General features: G+C 45.0%; 1 protein-coding gene across 2 annotated transcripts in view; it reads right to left on the reverse strand.

Annotated features, from left to right (window-relative positions):
• SNRK (SNF related kinase) overlaps positions 1-25,049 on the reverse strand; it is a 46,315-nt gene that overhangs the window by 18,967 nt on the left and 2,299 nt on the right. For both annotated transcript variants that reach the window (XM_058679045.1, XM_058679046.1), the window contains exon 2: positions 8,529-9,222. In XM_058679045.1, the coding sequence (XP_058535028.1) occupies positions 8,529-9,117 (589 nt within the window). In that variant the 5' untranslated portion in view covers positions 9,118-9,222. The remainder of the gene's footprint in view (positions 1-8,528; positions 9,223-25,049) is intronic.

Below are 25,049 nucleotides of genomic sequence, written 5' to 3' on the forward strand. Positions count from 1 at the left end.
TGTGGACACGGCCAAGATGCTGTATATTCCTCGTGTTGCCCTCCATTCCCAGATCACAATCAGGCAGTAGTGCTAAAGTAAAACAAAAAAACCTGCACCCTGAGCAACATGCATGCTGACACACTTGTCTTTTAGGCAATGAACAAAATATATATATACATTTTTTATTCTAATTTTGAAATAATCATGAATGCATATAAACTGCAATCCTACACATTCTTCACTCAATTCCAGATGCTAACATCTTAAAAAAAATTTTTTACTACTATTGGAAAGGCAGATTTACAGAGAGGAGGAAAGACAGAAAGATCTTCTGTCTGCTAGTTCACTTCCCAAATGGCCTCAACGGCCAGAGCTGAGTTTAGTTGATATGCCAGGAGCATCTTCCAGGTCTCACACAAGGGTGCAGGGTCCCAAAGCTTTGGACCATCCTCAACTGCTTTCCCAGGCCACAAGCAGGGAGCTGGAGGGGAAATGGAGAAGCCAGGACAGGAATCAGTGCCCCTACGAGATCCTGGCACTAACAGGGGGGAGGATTAGCCAACTGAGCCACCACGTCAAGCCCAAGATGCCAACATCTAAACTATGGTATAATACCAAAACTAGAAAACTGATGTTAGTAGAGTCCATTTAGATTTCATCCTTTTACTTATAGCTGCCATGTGATTTAATCACAAGAGCTGATTTGTGCAACTGTTACCAGATCCAGAGTGTTCCATCATGACAAAGCTCTATCATACTATGCTTGCATGGCCCTCTCCTGACAACCATAGCACGCAATATGAGATGGATTTTTTTTTCATGTAGCAATTTCCTTCCGATCTGTTCAAACTGTTGTATCAATAGCTTGCTCCTTTTTACTGGTGCACAGCATTCCATATTCCACGATGCGAGTAAAACATGACGGCATAACCACTTGCCACTGAGCGCTAGTCTGCTGTTCAGCTTCTTGTTACTGCACAGAGGGTTGCCAGAAGCACCCATGTACAGGTTTTCATGAGTTCACACGTATTTATTTCTTTGGGATCAGCACCCAGGAGTACAACTAGAGTCACATGGCAAGTCCATCAGCTTTCTAAGAAACTGCCCAACTGCTATTTAAAGCAGCCACGTCACTCATTCCTCTCCTTGTTCTTGTAAAAATTACACAAGCTATTGTAAGTTCTTTACCTTTCCATACAAATTTTAGAAAATGTTGTCCATGTCTACAAAAACACTGCAGGTTTTTGATAGGGACTGGAAAGGAATGACACCCACGCTGCGTTGCCTTCTAACATGAAAACGCTGTATCCCCCCATTTATTTAAGCCTTCTTTCGTATCATTTTGCTTTGTCATTTTCAGAATAAATCTTTGTTCGATGTGTATTAAGATGGACACCTAAGCACTTTATCTTCAGCAGCACTGCTTTAAATTTTGTTCCTCACACACTGACTCCGAATATTATGGAAATACAATCAGTTTTTCTGTGTTGGTCTCTAATCTATGATGTTAGATTTACATATTAACAGTAACAATTTGGCAGATTGCTTTGCATTTTCATATAGACAGCCCCATCACCTGCAGGTAAGGACAGTCTACCTCCTCCTTCCACCTGAGCTGCCTAGGAGGCCCATGTGGATTGAGAACGGGGTGTGTGCATCTCCACCTTATTCCGAGTGCAGCAGGGCAGCCAGGCTCACCGTAAAGCAGGCGACTAACTTTTAGGTCTTTGTACGTGCTGACGAGCAGCTGAAACTGTTCCTGTCTATCACCGTCTCCCTAAGAGCAGGCGAAGAGAAACATTTGAATGCTGGGCAAATAAGGACTCACCAAGAATTCTTGTTTGTTGCACACTAATACACACAAGGACATACATCACGACTCGAGATAACTTCCATTAAACGCTGAGCTACAAATATGAGAAATACTGAAGCAGGAGTGGTATACAGGCTTTTTGCTGATTTTTCCAGAAAGTTGACCACATCTGAGTCTTGCACAATCAGGTCACCCCACAGGGAAAGTAGCAAGGTACCCACCAGCTTCAGCACAGCAGAGGCCCACAGTGGCTCTCCAGTCAGCAGGGCAGGGGCAGCGCCCTGGCACGCACAGAGAAAGCCAGCAGCCATGAGCTCTCTCCCACCCACCTACACCGCTGCACCACAAGCTTACCACAGGAAGGCCAACGCCTGCAGTGAGATGCTAGGAGTTTTCACACAAACCACCTTCCCCCTTTCCCTTCTAACTCAGTGAAACCCACAGGAGCAGCTGAGCCAACAGCTCACTGAGCATGATGTTGCCACCACTCTCCCCTCTTAATCCCTAGGCCTGACAGAACAGACTGCAGGTGGGAGCACCTTGAAAGAGGACACCAGAGTCCCAAACCCAGCCTGCGTACCTTCTGGGTGCTCCTTTCTGGGAGGGCAGGAACTGCCTCAGGACAACCTTAGAGGGGAACTCAGCTCTAACTCCTCCCTGCTCAGAGCTCTACATTAGTACCAGCACGCCTAAGAGAGACAAGGGGACAGGCATGAGCAATGACTAACCATTGGGAACAGGGGGAGGACAGCGTCCAAGAGGGGGTACCGACAGTCTCCCCCACAGTAAAAACAGATGCCACGCCTGCCACACCCTGTCCTTTCACACATCACAGGCTACCTAAAGAAAAATAGACTGACAATTAGTAACATCCCCCACAGGCCTAAGAAAATCAGCACAACAGAAGGAGGAAACAAGTTAACAAAAGAAAGACCCCCCTCCTAACCAAGAAAAGCCACTCAATAAAGTGCTTTGAGAAGAGTTAAAAATTATATATCCCAACCATTAACAAAATGGAGTCCTACCAAAAGACAGAGGCCTCAACTTGTCACTGGCAACTTCGGAAGGAGACACGGACAAAAAAGCAAGTGTAAAACATGTATATTTGAAATTGACAAGAAAATGAATTTCAATCCACATTTCTATTACCTGATTGTCATTCAAATGTGAGGGCATTTTTAGACAAAGGCTGTTGGGGAATGCCTTCATGAATCCTTTCTGAAAGGATTGCAGAGCTAACAAAGTAAAAATAACCAAGAATACAGATCAAGAAATTTGTAAAATGAAGCAAAAACAAATATTTACTATAAACAAAGTAAACATTTATGATTAAAAGCATAGTAGAGGGCCTGGCAGGATAGCCTAGCGGCTAAATTCTCAACTTGCATGTGCCAGGATCCCATATGGGCATGGTTCTAATCCCAATGGCCCTGCTTCCAATCCAGCTGCTCCCTGCCTGTGGCCTGGCAAACCAGTTGAGGAGAGCGCAAAGCCTTGGGACCCCGCACCTGCGTGGGAGACCCAGAAGAGACTCCAGGCTCCTGGCTTCGGATCAGCACAGCTCTGGCTGTTGTGGCCACTTGGGGAGTGAACCAGCAGAGAACCAGCAGATTTACAGAGAACCTCCTCTCTGTAAATCTGCCTTTACAAGAGCAAACCACAAAGTAGAAGTAAATTGTGGCTGTCATTAATAGGGCTGCACAACATGGGCACTGAGGGACTCCGGGTATTAATGGGAAAAATCCAACACAAAGAGACACAAACTGCTGGAAGGATGCGAAAAACTCAAATAATTTAACAAAATATGGGAAAAACCAATACATAACAAAGCAAATAAAAATAGTACAAATAAATCCAAACATTTCAATCACAACAAATATAAATAAATTCATCTATTGAAAGGTTGACTTACGTTAGGTCCAGAACACATACTTTTTTTTTAAATTTTTTTTTTATTGGAAAGGCAGATGTACAGAGGAGGAGAGACAGAGAAGATCTTCCGTCCGATGATTCACTCCACAAGTGACCGCAATGGCCTGTACTGAGCCAATACGAAGCCAGGAGACAGGAACTTCTTTCCGAGTCTCCCATGTGGGTGCAGGGTCCCAAGGCTTTGGACCATCCTCGACTGGTTTCCCAGGCCACAAGCAGGGAGCTGGATGGGAAGTGGAGCAGCCGGGATTAGAACCGGCGCCCATAAGGGATCCCGGTATGTTCAAGACAAGGACCTTACCTGTTAACGCTATCACGCTGGGCCCACACATACTGTTTTAAAAAGATAAATAAACTTGTGCCAGCCTTGTGCCATAGCAAGAACAGCTGCCCCAGCTGCTCCACTTCTGAGTCCGCTCCCTGCTAGTGCGCCTGGGAGAGCAGGAGAAGACCGTCCAAGTGCTTGAACCCCTGCACTCACATGGCAGAGGCAGATGCAGCTCCTGGCTTCAACCTGCCCACCACAGCCAGCCTGGGAGCAAACCAGCACATATTAAAGCTCTCTCTTTCCCTCTCTCTCCCCCTCCTTCTCTCCACCTCCGTTTCAAAACAATTCAATCAATAAAATTTTTAAAAATAACAATAGCACCCTAATGGGTGTGAAGATAAACTGCACGTTTTCAAAAAAGAGATAAACCTAAAATAATGACAATATAGAACTCACACAGCAAGGGCTAAGACGCTGATAAAAGGTATCACTTACCATATAATTATGAAATTCTTTATACCTAACATAGCTTTTAAACACTTGTAACATTTATGAGGCAAAATTAAATATAATACAAAATTCACAGATTAGAAAGACACAAAAGAATAAGCCACACAATGAACAAACTCAATTATGCATAAATCTTCGTATACATGATAAAAGCAAAACAGCAAAAAGTAATGTTAAACCACAAAGAAAATCTAAAAATATTCCCCAAAGCAGAAACTGATTGAACACACTTAATAACTTCAATTTCTAAAATTAGAAATGAAAAAAAGTTTAAAAACACAAGTAAATCTATGCACTTTGAATTGAAAAAAATAGTAAAATGGTCTAAGTAATACTGGGTGAAGCAAGGAGTTGGCCACGGAGCTGAACCCAGCACTGACGGCCCAGGATGTAGCCGAGATGCTGAGTGACAGCAACCAAGCAAGCTTCTAATGCTTGACACTAAAAAAGGGTAAAAATAACCTCAAAGATTCTCTGAAAAGAATAAAACAGATCACAACTAAGGTCTCAACACCAGTAACCAGCGCTGTAAAACACTTGCTTATAAACTGAACCTCGCCTGCTTACTTAGCAGCACCAGGCAGCTAACGTGATGACAGAATTTTAATTTTTTCTATGCTCATTTTCTAAACATCTATTTTAAAAAAATCACTGATTGATTTGGGCATTAAAACCCACTGTACATTAACAGAAAAATATGTATTTCATTAAAGCAATTCTATATTTCAACCACATAACTACATTAAATGAATTAAAATACAGGTATCAAAATTTAAAAGTTGCCCATGAACTCCAACCAAACTTATTTCCAACATAAAGTAACTATTTGCAAACTGGGGCGTAGTCTTCCAAACATTTTCTCCTGCTTTAATTTTTATTTACTATGCAATAGTTAAAAGAGGGAAAAAGAATATTACAACAAACATTTATGTTTCCACAATCCAACTTAGGAACAGACACAGCCGAGCTGACTCCCTACATCTCACCACCCCGGAAGCAGCCACCCTCTGCTGTCTCCAGCGTATGGTCTGTGTGTGCAGCCCTAAACAACACAGATACTGCTTTTCATGCTTTAAGTAAATGCTCTAGCAGTTTCTCTTGCCCAATTTACAGCCTTCCCTGAAACATACTTACTAACCCCAGCCATGTTGAGTAACAGTATTTTCATCAATGTATAGAATTCAGTATGAATTTATTTCCCTGTTGATGTACATACATTGAAGCATGTTGCTAACAGCATTCTTTAAAAACCTCTCGGGGCTGGTTTCACAGTCTAGCAGACAAAGTCAGCACCCCATATGGGCACCAGGTTCTGCCCCCGCCACTTTATTTCGATTCAGCTCCTTGCTAACCTATCTGGAAAACAGTGGAAGATGGCACCATTACTAGGGCTCCTGCCATCCACAAAGGAGAAGCAAAAGAAACCCCCTAGCTCTTGGCTTTGGCCTAACACAGCCCTAGCTTTTGAAGCAGCTGAGTGAAACAGCAGATGAAAGATTGCTGTCTCTCCCTCTCTCTCTGCAACTCTGACTTTAAAATAAGTAAATAAATATTACAAGAAAAAAGTTTCTTGGGGCTGGCACAGTGGCATAGCAAGCTAATTTTCCATTTGTATCACAGCTGCTTCATTTCCCATCTAGTTCCCTGCTTATGATCTAGGAAAGCAGCAGAGGATTGCTCTAGTCCTTGGTCCTGCCCATCCATGTGGGAGACCCGGAGGAAGCTCCTGGCTCCTGCCTTTGGATCGCCTCAGCTCCGGCCACTGAGGCCACTTGGGGAGTAAACAAGTAGATGGAGGATTCTCTTCCCCCCCCCCCCCCCTTCTCCTCTCTGCAAACCTGAGTCTCTTCTCTGTAAATCTGCCTTTCAAATAAAAATAAATCTTTAAGAAGATCTCAAGGGGCCGGCACCATGGCTCAACAGGCTAGTCCTCCACCCTGGGACACCAATGCCCCATCTGGGCACTGGTTTGTGTCCAGAAGCTCCACTTCTGATGCAGCCCGTGGCCTGGGAAGGCAGCAGAGGATGACCTGGGTCCTAGGCCCCTGCACCCATGCGGGAGACCCAGAGGAAGCTCCTGGCTTCAACTCAGCTTCACTCCGGCTGTTGTGGTCCTTAGGGGAGTGGCCATCTTCCAGCCGATGGGGGACCCTCTATCTTTCCTCCTCTCTGTAGATCTCTTCAAATTAGAAAAAGAAATCTTCTAAGAAAATCTCTAGAAGAATGACTGAAAGAACTGTTATGTCACAAAATGTATATGCATCATTCTTTGGCAGATATTGTCAGATTTCCTTCTAAATGTCAAACCTTCTCTTAATAGTCTTAGCAGCACCTGGCTTTGTATGCCCTGTTTTTCCCAGTGTGGCACATCTGAAACATGGCGTTGCTGTGCCCTGTCCCAATGAGGCCGAGCAGCTCTCCTGGTCAGACACTTGTGTGTTTTCTCTTCTGTAAATTCTGGGTTTCCCTTTTTGATTAGGGTGATCCCACCAATCAAAAATCTCTGGATCCAATATTCTGATCAAAGACTTTGGTGTAGCTTAACTGTAGTGGATAAAAATCATTTATCCACCCTTTCTTTTCCAGAAACAGCTTACGTGAAGGGAGAAAAAACAAGCCAGCGTCTCAGTGTGTAGACTGCACTGCACCGCACCCCAGCACTCTTCAATGCTGACTGTGACCTGGTCATTAAACTTCTGTAACCTAAATTCAAGCGATCTTCTGAACGCAAATTTAAAAAATAAAATGTACAAAGTCTACATCATGTGCATGTAACATAAGGATATATTTTTCTAAAATTAAACTTAAAAAATGAAATGAGTGTGCTTTTAGGTCAATAAATCCTTAAAAAGTAAAAGTAATTTATTCATGAGCTTCCAAAAAGATCTAATCCCAAAGGGATAGAGCTGATGAGCTGAAAAGAAGTAAACATTTGTTTACTTATCTACTTGTTGTGCCACAAGTAGTGCTGGGAGGGAAGGCAGAGGGCAGCTGGGAACCCTGGGGCTGGGACCCCTCCAGAACCCAGCATGCTGCAGCCACTTCAGATGCAAGCTTCCTGTTCTGAACAAGATGCACAGCCACTGCACAGGCCCCTGGGAAAAGCAAACAAGGTACCACAGGAATGACAGACCTGTCTCAAATGTAACCCCATTTAGGGATAAAGGATTGGAAGAGAGAGTGTGAGAGAGAGAGGTCAAGTTATCTATTCAAGCTCATAGTTAACAAATGATTCCAATACCTAAACTCCTTGCACTGCACTGTAGTATTTCATAGTAGTTTTACACATATGGGTCTCCAATCATTGCTAAAGGATATTCACAGGAAGGAGATGCCTGGGGGTCACTCCCAGAAATAGCTAAGAAGGGAATGGTACTGAGATCTCACAGGGAGCAGCTGAGATCAGCTCAGCATCACTCCTGTTCCACTGCGCTGACAAATCCACTTTAGAAACTAGCCATTTAGCAGTCCATCGGAATCTGCAGAGGACGCCTGGTACCACAACAGAGGATGAAGGACAGAACAAGTCGATCACCTACCCCAGACATGTGTTGGCAGTGAAAATCTGAGGTGAACTGTGTCAGCCAGTGGACTCTGGAGAGATTTCATCGTGCTTGGAATGGCGAGACTGGCAGCAATTCAGAACTGTTGAACTATCAAAACCACTTGAGCAGTGCCCTCGCAGCATGCCCCACGTCGGGGACCCTGGGATGGGGTGGGATGATGGGTGAGGCTTCTCCCTTTACCCCCTCCTTACCCCAGACACACACACACAAAAATGTGGAAACAGTGCTCTTACCCACTTTTCTGTAACCCTTGACCCTTTGTGTCCTAATTTAAAAAAAAAAAAAAGAAACTAACCGTTTGAAGGTTGAAATAAACCAACTGCTAGCCTCAGGGATCTGTGGCACTCCCGAAACTCCACGTGTAACTGAGATTCCCTTAGAAATCATTTTTGCATAAATGGCAATCAAACAGCTGGCAGAATTCAAGCGAGCCACCCCTGGAGAGAACATTACCTACCTACTGCAGGTGCATCATACTCATCACCAAGCAGGATTTCCGGAGCAGAATAGGCAAGAGACCCACAGCTTGTCGTGAGCTTCTTCCCTGGCTGGAACTTGTTGCTGAAACCAAAGTCTGTCAACTTTACAAGACCTTGCTTTTCAAAGAAGACTACATTCTCTGGTTTTAAGTCTCTATGAACCACATGGAGTTTATGGCAGTAAGATATAGCGTGCACTATCTGAGCAAAGTACTTCTTGGCCAAATCTTCATTAAGACCTTCCTCGTGCTTCATTATGTAGTCAAACATATCGCCTCCATCCCCAAGTTCTAGTATAAGATACAGCTTGGTCTGGGTGTCAATGACTTCATACAGGCGAACGATGTTAGGATGCTGCACCAGCTTCATGCATCTCACTTCCTGGAACAGGTGGCCAGTGGCGAGAGTGTCCAGTTTGGTCTTGTCAATAACTTTTACTGCCACCTTCTCGCCTGTGAAGACATGCCTGGCAAGTTTAACCACTGCGAAATGACCTCGCCCCAAGGTTTTATCCAGATCATATAATCCAGCAATCTTGCCATCGTATCCTCGCTTGAATCCTGCCATGCTGGTCAACAGAAGGCAAAATATTCAGAGTGTCTGAGATGGAGTTTCTCATATAAGAATATCAGATGAAGATAAGAAACTCATTTTCAGTCTCATCAAGGACATCTGCAAAAAAGGGAAAAAAGAAAATTAAGTTTCTGTAACTTTTCCTTCTATAACAAACTTATACATGGCTTCATTTTGTCTCTTATACTTTCAGAAAGGCTTCAGGTAAATAAATTAAGCCACAAAATAAGTCAAGGTAACTTGTAAGAACATATTTCTCTATTTAGAGTTAGTATTTTTAAAGTTGAGAACTTAACTACATGCTGAATTTTACAAACTAAAAAGAATTTTATGGAAGCAATTTTTTGGCAATATCAGAAATAAGAAAACTGGAGTTGATAAATTATATTTAAAAACAAATAATTTGAGGCCACCACTGTGTGGCATAGTGCGTTAAGCTGCCACCTGCAATGCTAGTATCTCACATGGGCTCCAGTTAGAGAGCTGGCTACTCCATTTGAGATCCAGCTCCCTGCTAATGTGCCTTGGAAAGCAGCAGCAAGTAACCCAAGTAAGTGGGCCTCTCTCTACTCACATGGATTCTGGCTTCAGTCTGGCCCAGCCCTGGCTGCTGCAGCCATTTGGGGAGTGAACCAGCAGATCACCTGATGTGTTTCTCTCTCTTTCTCATTTTCTCTACAACTTTTGGTTTTCAAATAAATATTTAAAATAAGATTTCCAGAACTTGAAGTAATGTCTTTAAAAACATTTGGATAAAACCCAACAATTGTTCCCTACTGTCCAAAGATGAGCAGTATTTCAAGCACACACAAAAAATTCTTTCAGTGCAGCCTTCTTCAATCTTCCGGGCTAGAATGCCATTCTCTGCACAGTGGCTTGCAACCCCTGCATCTCACGGGAGTCCTGGTATCTCAGCCCAGCATCTGATCAGAGGACGGCAGGTGCTTGAGGATGGCTACCCTACCTAGTTCAGCTACCCTAGCTCGCACTCCAGTCCATTCTCCCAACACCACAACAGGGCTTATACCTAGCAAGAAAGTTTTCAAAACTTCCTTACATTTTTGGGATACAACTTTCTTTCAAAATATGAAGGAGGTCAACTGTTTCTCGTTGTGTCATTGGTGCCTCCCACAGGAAGGACAAGGCACACACCAGGTGCTTACAAATACATGCTGACTACTCCTCATTCTTTACACTGTTATGGTTTTCCAACATTCAGATATAACCCATCATGATCTATTTATATACTGAGCGTAAATGACCATGTATTCTTTCTTTCAGGCCATTTAAATCCTAAAGACTATTTGATCTTAAACACCCAATTTCATATGGCATTCAAGATTCTCAAACTTTATCAAAATGAAAAACTATAGGTAGACTAGGTTCTTAAAATTGATCTTGATTCCAAAGAAATAAATACATGCACATAATTACACAAATTAAGTTGTAAATCTCCTAGGCTTAACTCCCACTGGGACTGTCCTAACTAAAATGTAATAGAATTGAGTAAAGGAAGTCGCCAAGGAACACAGCAGTCCCCAGAAGGAGCTCCGTGTCCCCCCGGGCACATCTGCAGCTGCCACGGGGCCTCTGACACTCCAGCACAAGGCTCTCTTCTCAGGTACCTGTTAGCAGGACCAGGACTAACCAGAGTTCACCCATGGAGGGGAACATATCCCAAGACACTAAATCTTTACACACAATTGGGTAGGGTTTCTTTTTTTCCTTTTTTTTTTTTTTTCTTTAAGAAGCATAAGCACTAGTATGTTCCTTGAAACTTCATCCCTCTTTGAAACAACAGAGAATGTCATTTATTGCAAAACTACCAGGGCACTTGCACCAAATCCATGAGACTGACACTCCTGACAAAGCAGCACCATCTCACCTTCACAGCCGGGGAACCAGACTGGTGGAGGATGCGAAAGACTCCATTCCGTGCAGACATTAGCAAGAAATCCTACTTCAGATGTTCAAGTCCACACCCTTTACAAACATTCGACCACTCTAATCAATGTTACATTTAGGATAATAGTATCTTCAGAGGAAAAGATCAATTCCAAAAGGAGCCATTCTTCCAGCCATATCACCTCAGAAATTATCCGAACCCCATTATCCAGTACCTCAGACACTGGGTCTGCTACCACAGGCTGACCAAGTCCACATTAGTGGTCTCCTGGCATGCTGCTTAACGCTGTAGCCATTACTGCGACAATCAACAGCACTGCTATTCCCAGTTACAGCCACACCACCTGGCCAGTGTTCTCAAGAGACAGCAATGATGAGCCCTACTGTAAGCATTCTAAGTAACATGGCCTAGGAAACAGGCCAGATGTAAAAAAAGACTTGGAAATGAAACCTACCCTATGCTGTTTCTGCAAATTCATTTCAAAAACTCAAAGCAATCCTGTTTCTACTCAGATAAAACCTATATAATATACGGGTATAGGAGGAGGAAAAAACCTCTTCCCTACCATGTATCTTCTCTGTCATATGAGTTAACAATTTTAATGATAATAATTTAATACTTTTCATTAGCAGGGAAATCCAAGTGGAAATAATTCCCTTTATTTGGATAGCAGCTTACCATAAGAAACTTAAGTACAGATCTATTTAAAATTTGAAAATAAGATCTTTAAATCTCCAACTTCAATTAATTATATGGGTGGTAATTACTCCTAAAATTTTACCCAAATACATCTAAATTTCTACTTCACAAGCTTGCAAACGCAACTTTAGCTCTCAACAGATTCCTTCAGGCTACCTCTAACATGAAATTCTTACTTATCCATTAATTTGTGTTCCTGGAAAGTGGCATATAAGTAAGACTTGAAGAATGAATCTGAGGTGTGTATTAAAACCATTTTATTTCAATAAATCGTTCAAGTCTTTCTGCCAGGGTCTCAGACACCCAGAGAGCTCACTGCCAATGCCTTACTGCCTCCCCATCCTGCGTCGGGTAAAGGGTAGAAGGAAGTGACCTGGAATCCCCAGCAAGCCCGTGGAACCCACAGCAAAACGACCCCTCTCACTATGGAAGATTCTGCTGCTTGGTGAGGGCATCCCTTGCTTGGAGCCCACAATAAACGATTAAGTCACACACAGAAGAAGGGATTACCTCAACTGATGGTTGGGAAGACAAATAGCCTTGTTAGTAAACAGCTTTTTAAGTAATGGCCCGCTGTCCAATTCTACTAGCAAGGGCAATTTGAGTCAGTACAAAATTATTAGGTCATTTTCTGATCTCTGAGGAGCTTTTCTGTGGCTGAAAGTCATTCTGAACATTGATGCCACATGTCAAAATGTGGCTTACAGAAAATAAACGTGAATTTATACCAGGCGCCCAAGACACACCGGCAAACTGCCTACTGACTAGTCCTCGTTATCGCTGTGTTTTGTCAGTTGCTTTTTCCCAAAAGAAAATATTTCAGTCCTGTTCTATCTGTTTTAACTTTGCTTAAGGTCAAACTACAAACGCTAAGGTCAGATTCCAGACAAAAGTAGAAAATGGCCAAGCCTGTCCTGAGCGCCCAGTCTCCCTGCTCCCCTAGCTAGCCTCTGGGAATTCCAGCTCCACAAGGCAGCAGTGGGACCCAACTCTCAGAGTGCAGGGTGCAGATACTGCTCCAGGCAGACAGGTCAGAGGCCATCCCACCAAGTGACAGCAGAATGCGACTTTCCCAGTGCCCCAGGCTGCTCCCCCACACTCCTCAGGGAGGCTGCCCTGGCTGCCAAGTGGGATCTCTGGCCTGCCCTAGGCCCACGGGGCTTTAGAGCCCACTGCACACTCATGAGCCCCCTCCCCTGGGGCTCTGAAACGCCCACATACAGGCACAGAGGCAGCCCTCCAGGAAGCAAGCAGAAATCCATTAGGACACCTGCAAGGGCAGAACACACAAAACGCCTTCACCTTGGGGGCCTGACATTTGGCAGGTGAGAAAGAAATTCCCGCTAAGAACAAAACTCAAGCAGAGCACTGAGGCAGCCTCACCGGCCCTTCCAGGACAATGAAAAATCACAACTGAAATGTTGATCCTGGCCAGGCCTTTCACACTACGCACTAAGGATGAGTGGTGTCCAGCACATGGCTAAGCCTGAGCTCACACTGAGCACCTGTGAGAAGGGAGTGCAGAGAGCACACGGGAAGGGGGAGAGGAAAGGGGGTGACCCCAGGTGTGAAGCTGAGTCCACTGTGGCAAAGTGGAGAAGCAGAGGCAGGCAGAGCTGCAGCACTCATAGGTGTGGCCAGCATAGCCACACCTTGGTCTAGGCAGCGACAGGCCGGGATGCTCTGCCCGCGCCCTCAGACCCAGGGTGACACGGCTCTGCCCGCGCCCTCAGACCCAGGGTGACACCGTCTCCCCCACCAGCCCCACTGCTTCTCTTTGCAACAGCGTCTGTTTTCTCCGGGCTCCGCGGCAGGGCACTGTGGTTCTCCACTGACTGAGCACTGCTTCTGAAGGTCAAGGGAGGATCTGCACCCCAGCTCCCCTGTCGTCGGCCACCTCAGCAAGGACTTCAGCAAGGGACTGGCCTGCTCTCTGGGGTCAGCCTGCTCATCAGACAGTGGTGCTAACTAAACCTCACAGGCTGTGGCAAGAATCCAGAGAGTTAATGGGACAAGCTTAGCACAGAGCACGCACTTGGTCAAGGCGGCTATGACTATGACCAGCACCACAGCTGCCCGCACACTCAACGCCCGGGCAGACAAGGCTTAGTTGTTCAATGTTATAAGCCAAGGAGGGCTCTTGCGCTTTCATAAAAATTTCTGTTCAGTTTCCTAAAAATATATTAAATTGAAAATGAGTGCTGCGGGCCCAGCGGCGTAGCCTAGCAGCTAAAAGTCCTTGCCCTGAACGCGCCCCGAGATCCCATATGGGCGCAGGTTCTAATCCCAGCAGCTCCACTTCCCATCCAGCTCCCTGCTTGTGGCCTGGGAAAGCAGTCGAGGACAGCCCAAAGCCTTGGGTTCCTGAACCCATGTGGGAGACTCGGAGGAAGCTCCTGGTTCCTGGCTTCAGATCCGCGCAGCACCGGCCGTTGCGCTCACTTGGGGAGTGAGTCATCGGATGGAAGTTCTTCCTCTCTGTCTCTCCTCCTCTCTGTATATCCGCCTTTCCAATAAAATAAATCTTAAAAAAAAAAAAAAGAAAATGAGTGCTGCAAGACTGTGAGATAAAAGACGTCTCTAGTGGGACATCAAAGGTTGACGGTTTTTCAATAAACTATCTCGTAAAACCTAAGTATTTGCTTTAAAAAATTAAGATAATATGTACCAAATTTACCCTTTCAAAAAGGACTCAATGTTCCCTTACATTTTTCCCCACCACATTACAGGAAATTCGGAAAACAGAATAGGGTCACAGAATTACAAAGGCCCACCATGCCTGCCTTCAGAGTGCATCAGGTTAAGCTGGCAGTGACTAACTACCACTAGAGTGCTAGTCCGAGTCTAGGCTGATCCACTGCCAACACAACTCTGCCTTTCGGCAGCAGAAGACAGCAAGTATTTTAAAAACAGGAATCTATGATTCTAAAACTGAAAACAGCATTATTGGGCCCAGCGCAGTAGTCTAGTGGCTAAAGCCCTCACATTGCACGTGCCAGGAAACTACTTGGTCGCCGGTTCTAATCCCAGCAGCCCTGCTTCCCATCCAGCTCCCTGCCTGTGGCCTGGGAAGGCAGTGTCAGAGAGCCCAAAGCCTTGGGACCCTGCACCCACGTGGGAGACCTGGAAGAGCTCCTGGCTCCAGGCTTTGGATCAGTGCAGCTCCAGCAGTTGTAGCCACTTGGGGAGTGAATCAACAGATAGAAGATATTTCTGTCTCTCCTCCTCTCTGTATATCTGACATTTTAATACAGATAAATAAATCTTAAAAAAAAATCGGCACTATTGACATTTCAGTGGTCAACAAATCGCATACAGCTATTTCTCTTTACAGAACTAGGACTCCCACACTGCATCCCACCTGCTTCACCTGACCTGTCACTGCCCTCTGCACTCCTGCTCCTATTGTGGAAGCAGAGCCAGGCTTTCTGACACAATGGGCTATGCCTCCACTTGGAGCTCTCGTACCCCAAATCAGAGTGCTGCTCAGGACCTGGATCCTCGGCCTACCCAGCTTCCTCCTAACGCACCCTGGGAGGCAGCTCAAGTGCTTGGCATCCAGGAGTTCTGGGATTTGGTCTCAGCCTGGCTCAAGCTGACCACTGGTGGCTTCTGGAGAGGGAACTAGCAAGGGGAAGAGTCTCTGTCTCTCTCTGTTACTCTACCTTTCACAAAACTAAATCAATTATGAAAGCAGTATCTGCTTAGGTGAGAAAATACAAGTAAAACGTACAGACTGGCAAAAAAGTCAAAAGAGGAGATTTTTCCAAAATGAATCAACTATCTGGCCCTCTGTGTTAACAATTCTGGTACACAGCCTCCCCAATCATTTTCTATGCAAATATTTATCCAGATATAATATTGTTAATAAAATGGGATTACACACATGGTAAGAGTAGTTATGTAAAAGTAGGAAAAGAGGCTTCTAAACATTTTAAAATATTTCTCCCGAGAAGACAAGGAGGATGAATTGATTCAAATTCACTACAGAAAACGTGGAGAATGCAGAAAAGTAAAATAAAGTTACCTGTGACCTCACCTAGGCTAGCTGAACAGATCCAAGCACACATTCTTTTTTAAACTTTTTAAAAAGATGTATTCGTTTTTATTGGAAAGTCATATACAGAGAAGAGAGAGAAGATGATCTCCCGTCCACTGATTCACCCCCCAAGTGGCCACACCGGCCCAAACTGCACCAATCCGCAGCCAGGAGCCTGGAGCCTGGAGCCTCTTTTGGGTCTCCAACAGATACAGGGTCCCAAGGCTTTGGGCCATCCTCAACTGCTTTCCCAGGTCACAGGCAGGGAGCTGGATGGGAAGCGGGGCTGCTGGGATTAGAACTGGCACCCATATGGGATCCCGGGGCACAGCAAGGTGAGGACTTTAGCCAACAGACTACTGCGCCGGGCTCCCAAGTATACATTCTTTACATTCAGGCTTCCTTTCAAAGCTAAGCCACTGCACATGAACTTTTATAACTGCTTCTCCCACTTTATATGATGAACATTTCCCCATCACTGAGTTCTTTTAAATCCATATTTTTGTCAACCACATAGTTACGCTGACATTTTTTAACACACTTAAATACAACTAAATTCAGCCATCCTGAGGCAGCCTTCTTAGCATGTGTAATCCATGTGCAGGACCCAGCTGGACCTCCGTGAAAGAGGTCAGCCAGCCAAGAATGTTTACAAAATGGAAATTGGTGTTTGAGAAACAAGTCCTAGTGTATGTTGCAAGAATATACTGATGTTCTCCCAGCAAGCAAACAGATGCAACTGATGCATGTAGGTGTGGCTGGAGAAGAGGAAGGAAGTGTGGGCGGCCCACGCATGGTCTGCAAGTTGCAGAGGCAGCTGCTGTCAAAACCTGATGTTGGGTGGAACTGGCCCTGTTATCTTGCTGAACTCACTTTCAGCTTTTTGTTGGCATCACCACCACTGCAGTCCGGTCTGTGCATCAAATAAATGTCACCTACTCTCACCTCTCTACAGGAGAGATGTGGACAAAGGAACCTGACAGTAAGTATGCTGAACCCAAGGGGCTCTCCCTGGATGCCGCCAGGGACCAAGGCAGGGCGTGAGAAATGCAGGAATCGGGAAAGGGGGCCAGGCACAAAACTCAGGGCAATCCTACAGCCTCTCAACATTTCCCTGAAATACTATAAATTCCAATTGCAAATAATTCCACTAATACTTCAATCCACAAAGACCTCACAAACATGTTCACACTAAAAACACCTATTTCAATGCTTTCAATCTGCTATATCCAATAAACAGCTGAGTTGTGCAAAACCGCTGTTAACACTGTGTTTGAGCTTCTTACAGGGAAATGTTCTGGCATCTCAATTCAAACACCAAAAACTCAAAAGCTACAACTCTTAGTCACAGGACAATCAGATGCTCTGAAGTGGCAGAACTAACACTCCCTGATCAATACTACCAATCTCACCTCACTGCTACAATTTAAAGAAATGTGTAACAAATGGGGCACAGGACAAACGCAAGACATCAAACTGAATCCTCCAGCAATACCAACAGTCCCCAGGTCTAGCACAACCAACACAGCCGCTCAGGCAGTCACCACTGTTGTTCTCTTTATCCAAAGCAGACAACTGTTCGCTCTCCTAGAACCGCACGCCTCTCCTGGGAATCAGCTTACAAGCTGACTGAAAGACCAAGAACCCACCAAGAGGTCAACAGGTCCTAAGTTCCAGAAGAATCCTCAGTTTCTCACTGGATGGAATCAAGGCGGGAACCACACAATAGAAAGTAAAATCTTGTGTTTATCAGCAGGAATGTCACCACTGACCAAACTCTGTCTCCTAGTGCTCTTAGAAAGCATTTTCTCAGGGGAAGGTAGCTGCCTGCTGAAGTATTGACTGTTTTTCCAAATAGTCGATGTTACTGGACCCTCGAGGGCCTCTCAGAAGATGAGGGGCATTCTGCTCCAGGCTCAGGACAGCGACCTTGCTGCCAAGGTCACTCCAGCCTGCAAGTGCTGGCCTAAGTCATGCACAGTTCTCAATAAAAAGGCAATCCAGGACACACCTGGGACTGGGTTATATTCCAAACCACCAACGTACATAGAGCAGTGCAGAGTATTAGCAGGCAGAAAGGGGTTAACAAGCAAGCGTCAGGACGTACACTAGCAATGCCAACAGTTCAGACTCAAACAGAACCTGCCTCTTGTCACAGTGATGGAAATGCTAAGCATATCACCGTTTCTACCTGAGGGCGAGACTTCAAAATTAGTATGCAGTAAATAGTAATTTAAACAAAACTGGCATGTAGAAATCATCTCAAATGAACACAGCCAATCCACACTCACTCACTGTAGCTGGGAAAACCAAAGCCACAGAACATTTAAAAACTCAGTCTGAATTTCCTCTTCTCCAAAGCTTTTTTTTTTTTTAAGATTTATTTATTTTTATTAGGAAGGCAGGTTTACAGAGAGGAGATACTGAGAAAAAGATTTTCCATCTGCTCGTTCACTCCCCAGGCAGCCACAACAGCCAAAGCTGAGCTACTCCAAAGCCAGGAGCTTCTTTCGGGTCACCTATGCAGGTGCTCGTCCCAAGGCTTTGGCCATCCTCTGCTGCCTTCCCAGCTCACAAGCAGAGACTGGATGGGAAATGGAACAGATGAAACAGCTGGGACATGAACTGGCACCCAGGTGGGATCGCAGCACTTGCCCGGTGAGGATTTAGCCATTGAGCCATTACTCCAGACCCCCAAAGCTTTTATTTCTACTACCAAAACCTCAATTAATCACTCATCTTTTTTCCTGCTATTACGATAAAGATGGCAATTTCTTAAAATTGTAAAAAAAAAAAAAAAAAACCTAGAACAGAAAAAAGCTTAATCAATAAACCAAGACGTTTGGCACCTACCAAGTTAACTTTCCAAAAAGCCATTTGGGAGACTGATGACCAACAGGGCTCCAATAATTCACACCCCGACTTATCCCCTACAAGCCGAGCCTTTCCCTTGCCTGAATATCTGAAACGCTCCAAAGTCAAGAGGACACAAGCAGAAATCCCACTCTGCTTCGTGCATGAAATTATTTTAAAAATTACATAAAATCATCTTTAGGCTTTGTGGATAAGGTTTGCTTGAAATATCAATGGATTCTGTATTTAAAATGTGGGTCTTTTCTCTCAAGGTATCGTAAATGTACATGCAAATATTCCAGACTAAAAGAATATCCAAACCCCTTCTGTCTTTGAGTATTCTAGATTAGGAACAGACAATTTATATTAGTTTCATGTCTTGACGAAATAAAGACATGGACTCTGATATCTAATAATGTTCAGTAATACTTATCTATAGCCAAAACAAAACCCCACAAATAACCTAAGAGCCAATGTGAGATGAAAACGCGTGGTTGAACAAGTCATAACACATTCAACACTAACACCACGCTGCTAAGTTCTGAAACTATTTCAAGGGGAAATTCTCAGAACATAATGTTAAATTTTTAAAAAATTCATATACCAAATCTCATAGCATATGATCTCAGATTTTTTAAAAAGCATGTATGTGGATGCCTATACTTTAAAAACAAAATATTAAGTAACATTAGATATTAAATTAGATTACAGGTTTTTGTTTTAATGCTTTTCTCTTTAAATTTTTGACAATGCATACTGTTCTTTATCTGGAAAAGGCAAACATTATTAAACTTTTTTACTTTCCATATAAAATTAATTATTCAAATTTATTTTTTCATTAGGTCTATGAAACAATGAGTCAGTTTCCCTGAGAATATACTGTCTAATGCCTACTGATACAATCTCAGTCAACAAGCCGCCTCTGAGACAGTGCTCCTGAGGGGGAGGGGTGCAGGGCCTTCAGTCTGGGAGGTGGAGCACCACAGCGCTAGCTGGCATTAACAAGTTATTTCAGCCCTGATTGTCCAGGACATGACACAGTCCCTGTCCTTTAGAATCTTACCAATGAGATAATAACATGGGATGTACAAGTCAACAGCGGATTATACAGGCTAGCCCAGTGCAGGCTGTCAAAGAGACTGGCCACTAAGGAAGGGGCAGCCCCAAGCCCCTTCCACAGCGAGCAGAAGCACCCTACTGCCAAAACAGGAGAAAAAGAGGCAGTAGAGTGAGGCAGCCCCTGGCCCGCTGGCAGAGGCAAGCAGAAGCCAGCTGGGGTGCAGTTAGGATTCTGAGCAGAAGCGAGGTGAACTGAGCAGTTTAAGACTCTGAGTAGAGGGCCCGGTGGCGTGGCCTAGCGGCTAAAGTCCTCCTCGCCTTGAACGCCCCGGGATCCCATATGGGCGCCGGTTCTAATCCCGGCAGCTCCACTTCCCATCCAGCTCCCTGCTTGTGGCCTGGGAAAGCAGTTGAGGACGGCCCAATGCATTGGGACCCTGCACCCGCGTGGGAGACCTGGAAGAGGTTCCTGGTTCCCGGCTTTGGATCGGCGCGCACCGGCCCGTTGCGGCTCACTTGGGGAGTGAAACATCGGATGGAAGATCTTCCTCTCTGTCTCTCCTCCTCTCTGTATATCCGGCTTTCCAATAATAATAAAATCTTTTAAAAAAATTAAAAAAAAAAAAAAGACTCTGAGTAGAAGTGAGTAAGGATGTGGAAAAGACGGATTCCAAAGAACCCGCCACAGCTCACCATTTAACCAGCTGTTACCAACACCTGCCTTTCCAACTGATGGAAAACCTGACACAGTAATAACTCACCATATATCTATCTTTGAATTATACTAAAGCTTAATTAAAGGTGTTACTAAAGAGTTAAACACACAGAAAATTCTCTGTGTTAACATGACAGCACTGCAAAAACAAAGTTCATTAGAGAATTTCTGAAGTCTGATGTTCATTCCAAAGTTCTATAAAACATCAATTTTTGTTTTGACTCATCAGATCTCTCATTATCATCCATACACGTACTATTTTCCTAAAAACCTAGCATTAACTGACACAGGTATTTACACAAGTGAGATTTACAGCAAAACTACAGCTAACTTTTTTTTCACTTCTTAAATAATTTTTAAAAAATTATCTCAGCCATCCATCAGAATTCTAGTTTTGTGTGAATGCAAATCTCGAAATGAGGAACTATAATTTCACCTTCAGAGGCACCGGGCTTGTTGTTACATCATTTAGCTCCTCGCAACCAGTGACGAAATGGAGGGATCATAACAGCCTTGCAAAAGAGAAAGCAGGGCCACAGCTACTGCAGGCGCCCTCAGCCCCGCGCCAACCCTGGACACCCTGGCCACACGCGCTTCCCCCGCAACAACACAATCAAGCTCTCTGGCACCTTTCTCACTAGCAAGAAGCAAAAGCACTAAGGCAAATTCAGGTACTCTGGCATTTCTGGTGCTCCTCCAATTCCGTCCCAGCAATCAAAATGGAGACTCACCTAATAAACATTACCACCAAATAATTCTACTAAGTTGCTGAAATGTTTACAAACCGATCTGTAAGTTGAGAAAGGGAATTAGAGGCAAACAGCCTTTCAGACAGACTGAGGCAACTACCAGCCACGTCAACACCAAGGAGTGTCCTGACAAGAGCATCTCACAGTAAGTCATCCAACCGTGAAGGGTAAGATTCCTTCCCAGCCAGAACCCAGGAAGAAATTCAGGTTCAAATTTAGGTAGGTCTTATTTTTGGCCTAAAAACTTAGTTTGTTCCCAAACTGCAATTGTAATGTACTTTACAATGACATTCTCTCCATTTCCTTCTAAAAAAGCATTTTTCTTCGTAAGAGGATTAGTAAATACTTTTAACACAGGACAGCAAAAGAACTAAATTGTGCCCCGAAACTGCAGAATGAATGTCCACCCTCACTCCAGATGTCTTCGTGCCATTCATAATGCTGTCAGACGATGAAGGGAAACTTGGCAGAAGATAAGGCGAAGCAGAGAGCTAAACTGTAGCTTGAAAACTCACTCACTCTACTTTTGTCCATTGATAAATAAAAAGGCTGCACAACTCCTGATTTTCTTAAAGAAATCCATGAATATAGTATACTCTAACATATCCATGAATATTTGTTGCCAAGAATGTTCTCCAGATACTTTAAGAATAAAACATCCTTGAAAATATCTAAGTTTCTCTAACAGCAGACATGGTAGAACAATAAACCAGGTTCAAGATATTCAGATATTTTTCCCTAGTTAGGCAATAGAGAATAAAATATCATGACCTCACACACTGTGTGTGTGTACACGCGGGGGAACGGACACTGGAGAGGTCAGAACAGCAACCCTAAGTCTCCATGTGCCCAAGTACCACACGGTGAACTGTTCTTACTGATTTCACCACTGGGGTGCGCTCCAGGAAGCATCAAAACTCATTTGTTCAGCAAATATGCAGAGCAACATGCTAATTCAATGGAAAGAGTGCCCCAGAACTGGAGCCCGACAAGTTACTCAACTTGTAAGAACAGGCATGTCTTTATCTATAAAACAATGATAATTACCACTTTGGACAGTTATTGTGAAAGCTAAATGGGATAATATACATTAACAAGCTGTGAGTGGGATCAAAATGATTCAAGAATTCTCTCCCCCCTAACTTTTCAGAACTGGCTTCCCTCCCAGAAGTCTCCTGCATCTGAAGGGCTGCATCTAGCTCACCGTCTTAATGTTACCACAGGCCAACTGGCCCAACACTCTGGCTGCTGAACACCTCTGCAGAATACACTGGGGCCGTTCCTTTACAACTGCTCACAGGAACAGACACGGAAAAGCAGCTGTTTGTTCTTTCTCTCCAATCTGCCTTGGGGAATTCATAGAAGGCAACCCAGAGAAAACTACTCTCTATGTGGAAGCTAAGAATTGAAATTGGCAATAATGAGAAGAAGCTTTCCAGGAAAGAGACCTGAGAGTGTGACAGGGACAACACAGCAGACCCGATCAGCTAGGCAGGAAGGGCCTTGACTGGCTGGCCCTTGCCCACGCTTCAGTACCCTGCTTACAGGTCTCTGCCTTGACTTCCTCCTGCCCTCCTCATGCGCCTCCACACCCCAGCTCCCACACATGGCACCAGGTCCTTGGTTAATCCAGCTCTTCACAACCAAGGGGTCACAATCAACAGTGCGAGGGGAACAATCCACCCCCCCACACCACCGGATAAACAGTCAGTTCAGTGCACTTAAGGTCATGTCTATCCCAGGGCTTGCCAAGCTCAGCGTCTACTTAAAATGCAGACATAGTTCATTCAATGAACAAACAAGGCCAGCAGAAGAGGCCCAAAAAGGACTCTGGGCAGGGGAGCAGCAATCAGCTGATAGTTTAACCAACCATCTGGACAGGCAAGACGAGGCTGGGGGACAGGTAAGGGGACTCCTGGCGGTGTCCCCAGGTGAACGATTACTTAGTCTTTAATATGAGGACAGACACCGAGAGGACGCAGTGGGGGAACCGTGTCTCAGAAGCAGAATCCAAGAAATCAGTGGCCGGGGGGGCGGAACCCACAGGGACATCTAGCCCCACTCCAGCAGAGCGGAAGCTGGCCGTGCCATTCTGACTGGGCAGAGAGACCAGGAACAAACACCTCCTGCGTCTCTACAACAGGCTAGCACAGACAGGAAGATCTGCCTCTGGCTCTAGAACAGTATGAACACTTTAAATCCAACCTTCTTGATTTAAAACAGGTACAGTTCTAAAGAACAACAAAGATGACATGTTTATCTCTTGGGTTCAGGGATGATGTCCCAGACACGATTCTGGTCTGGGAAGTTGTCCTGCCTTTGAGGAACAGAGTCCTCTGGTGTGAGAAAGACATCTGCCCGTCCACAGGAGAGATGCCACGGCCCACCAGGGCTCTGTTCACCTCTCATACTGCACAACCGCACAGCAACAGCAATCAGTCCAGGTGAGTATGATGTAGAGGGAGTGGGCATATGCATTCACACCAAGACCCTTGCTTTGGGTCTGCAGACACTCCAGACCTTCCAAGATCACAGCCCAGGGATTAGACCTCTGACTTGGAAGGAACCATGAGCAGCCATGTGCCAGGAGACTGGGTACCCAGGCTAAGCAAAGAAACAGGGAACGGCCTGATTCGTCGTCCTGGAAGAGCTTACCCAAGCCGGCTTTAAGCAGGCCCTGGAAGTGACTACAGAGAAACCAACGGCCAGGCTGGGCAGAGCAGAGATCCTCATTAGCGGTCCCTCCCCCACCACTGGCAAGCAGTGAGCTTCCCATGGGATACAAGGCCACACCCCAGCACAGCTGTGCAGGAAAGCCAAGAGGAAGCGAGCCTCCTCTGCGGTACAGAAACACACTTCCAGGGCCAGCTCACCAAGCCTGAGGGATTTTACACCAGTTCTGTCCAAACCCCAACAGAACACCAAACTCCTTCCTCGTCCTCCCAAAGCCAGGGCCCCATGCCTCACATCCTTTCAAATGCTTTGAAGAAGGAACAGCTGTGTTGCCTCTACCTCCTCAATTCCCCTTTACCCACTTGTGTCTCAGTTCTTGGCCAGCCACTTGGTCTGGTCCTCTCAGCCACCCTTCGAGGCCACTTTAACCACCACTTTCTCTGTGAAGCACCCCCAAGGCAGAGTGCTCACAGCCCTCTCCAGACCTCACCACCACAGGCAGCACTTCTTATCCTTCTGGTCTACCTTGCTGCTCCGCAACTGCTTTTTAACTCCTAAACACAGCAACTGTTTCATGTCTACTGTCTATTGCTACCTTCTATCCCAGGGCCCCAAAAACAGAAACACAAAGGCTTCACTAATAAATGACCAAAGGCTAAGTGCATCTTTCACCTTGCTAGAATCAACTCAACTTTCCCAACTAAGTAAGCTGCTCTAAGAATTTACCTGCTCAGGTCCTGGCCTCAAAGAAGGGTCCCTTGTCCCTTTTCTTCCTGGGCAGTATAATGAGCTCTTAGCCTCAGATAAGCTCCCACAGGAAAGAAAAAGATGCCTTATTTATACTCAAACCTAGAACAACTACAGTTCCCTGAGGTGCTCCAAAACTCAGTAACTTCTCTATTTAGTTTCACTTTCTGTAGGAAAAACACACCCACAGTGAAGGTTTAGTTCAGGGTGGGGAACATTTTCTGCCAGGACCAGTGGGTATTTATAATATCATCTGTGGGCCAAACAAAATGATCAACTTAAAAATCAGCCTGCAATAGATTGATTGAATTTCAAGTCCCAGCCGGAGGCTGCCCTGTTCGGCCTGCGGGCCAGACATTCCCTGCCAGGTCTGGACACACAGAACCTCTTCCTGAGGGCTGTAAAACGTCCCCAATGTTCTTCAATTTCAACAGGGACAGTGAAAGCCCTTCTTGTAGGTTATGGCACAAATCTGAGCCACAGGAG

Source organism: Ochotona princeps, chromosome 21 (genome assembly GCF_030435755.1).
Source record: "Ochotona princeps isolate mOchPri1 chromosome 21, mOchPri1.hap1, whole genome shotgun sequence".
Classification (NCBI taxonomy): Eukaryota; Metazoa; Chordata; class Mammalia; order Lagomorpha; family Ochotonidae; genus Ochotona; species Ochotona princeps.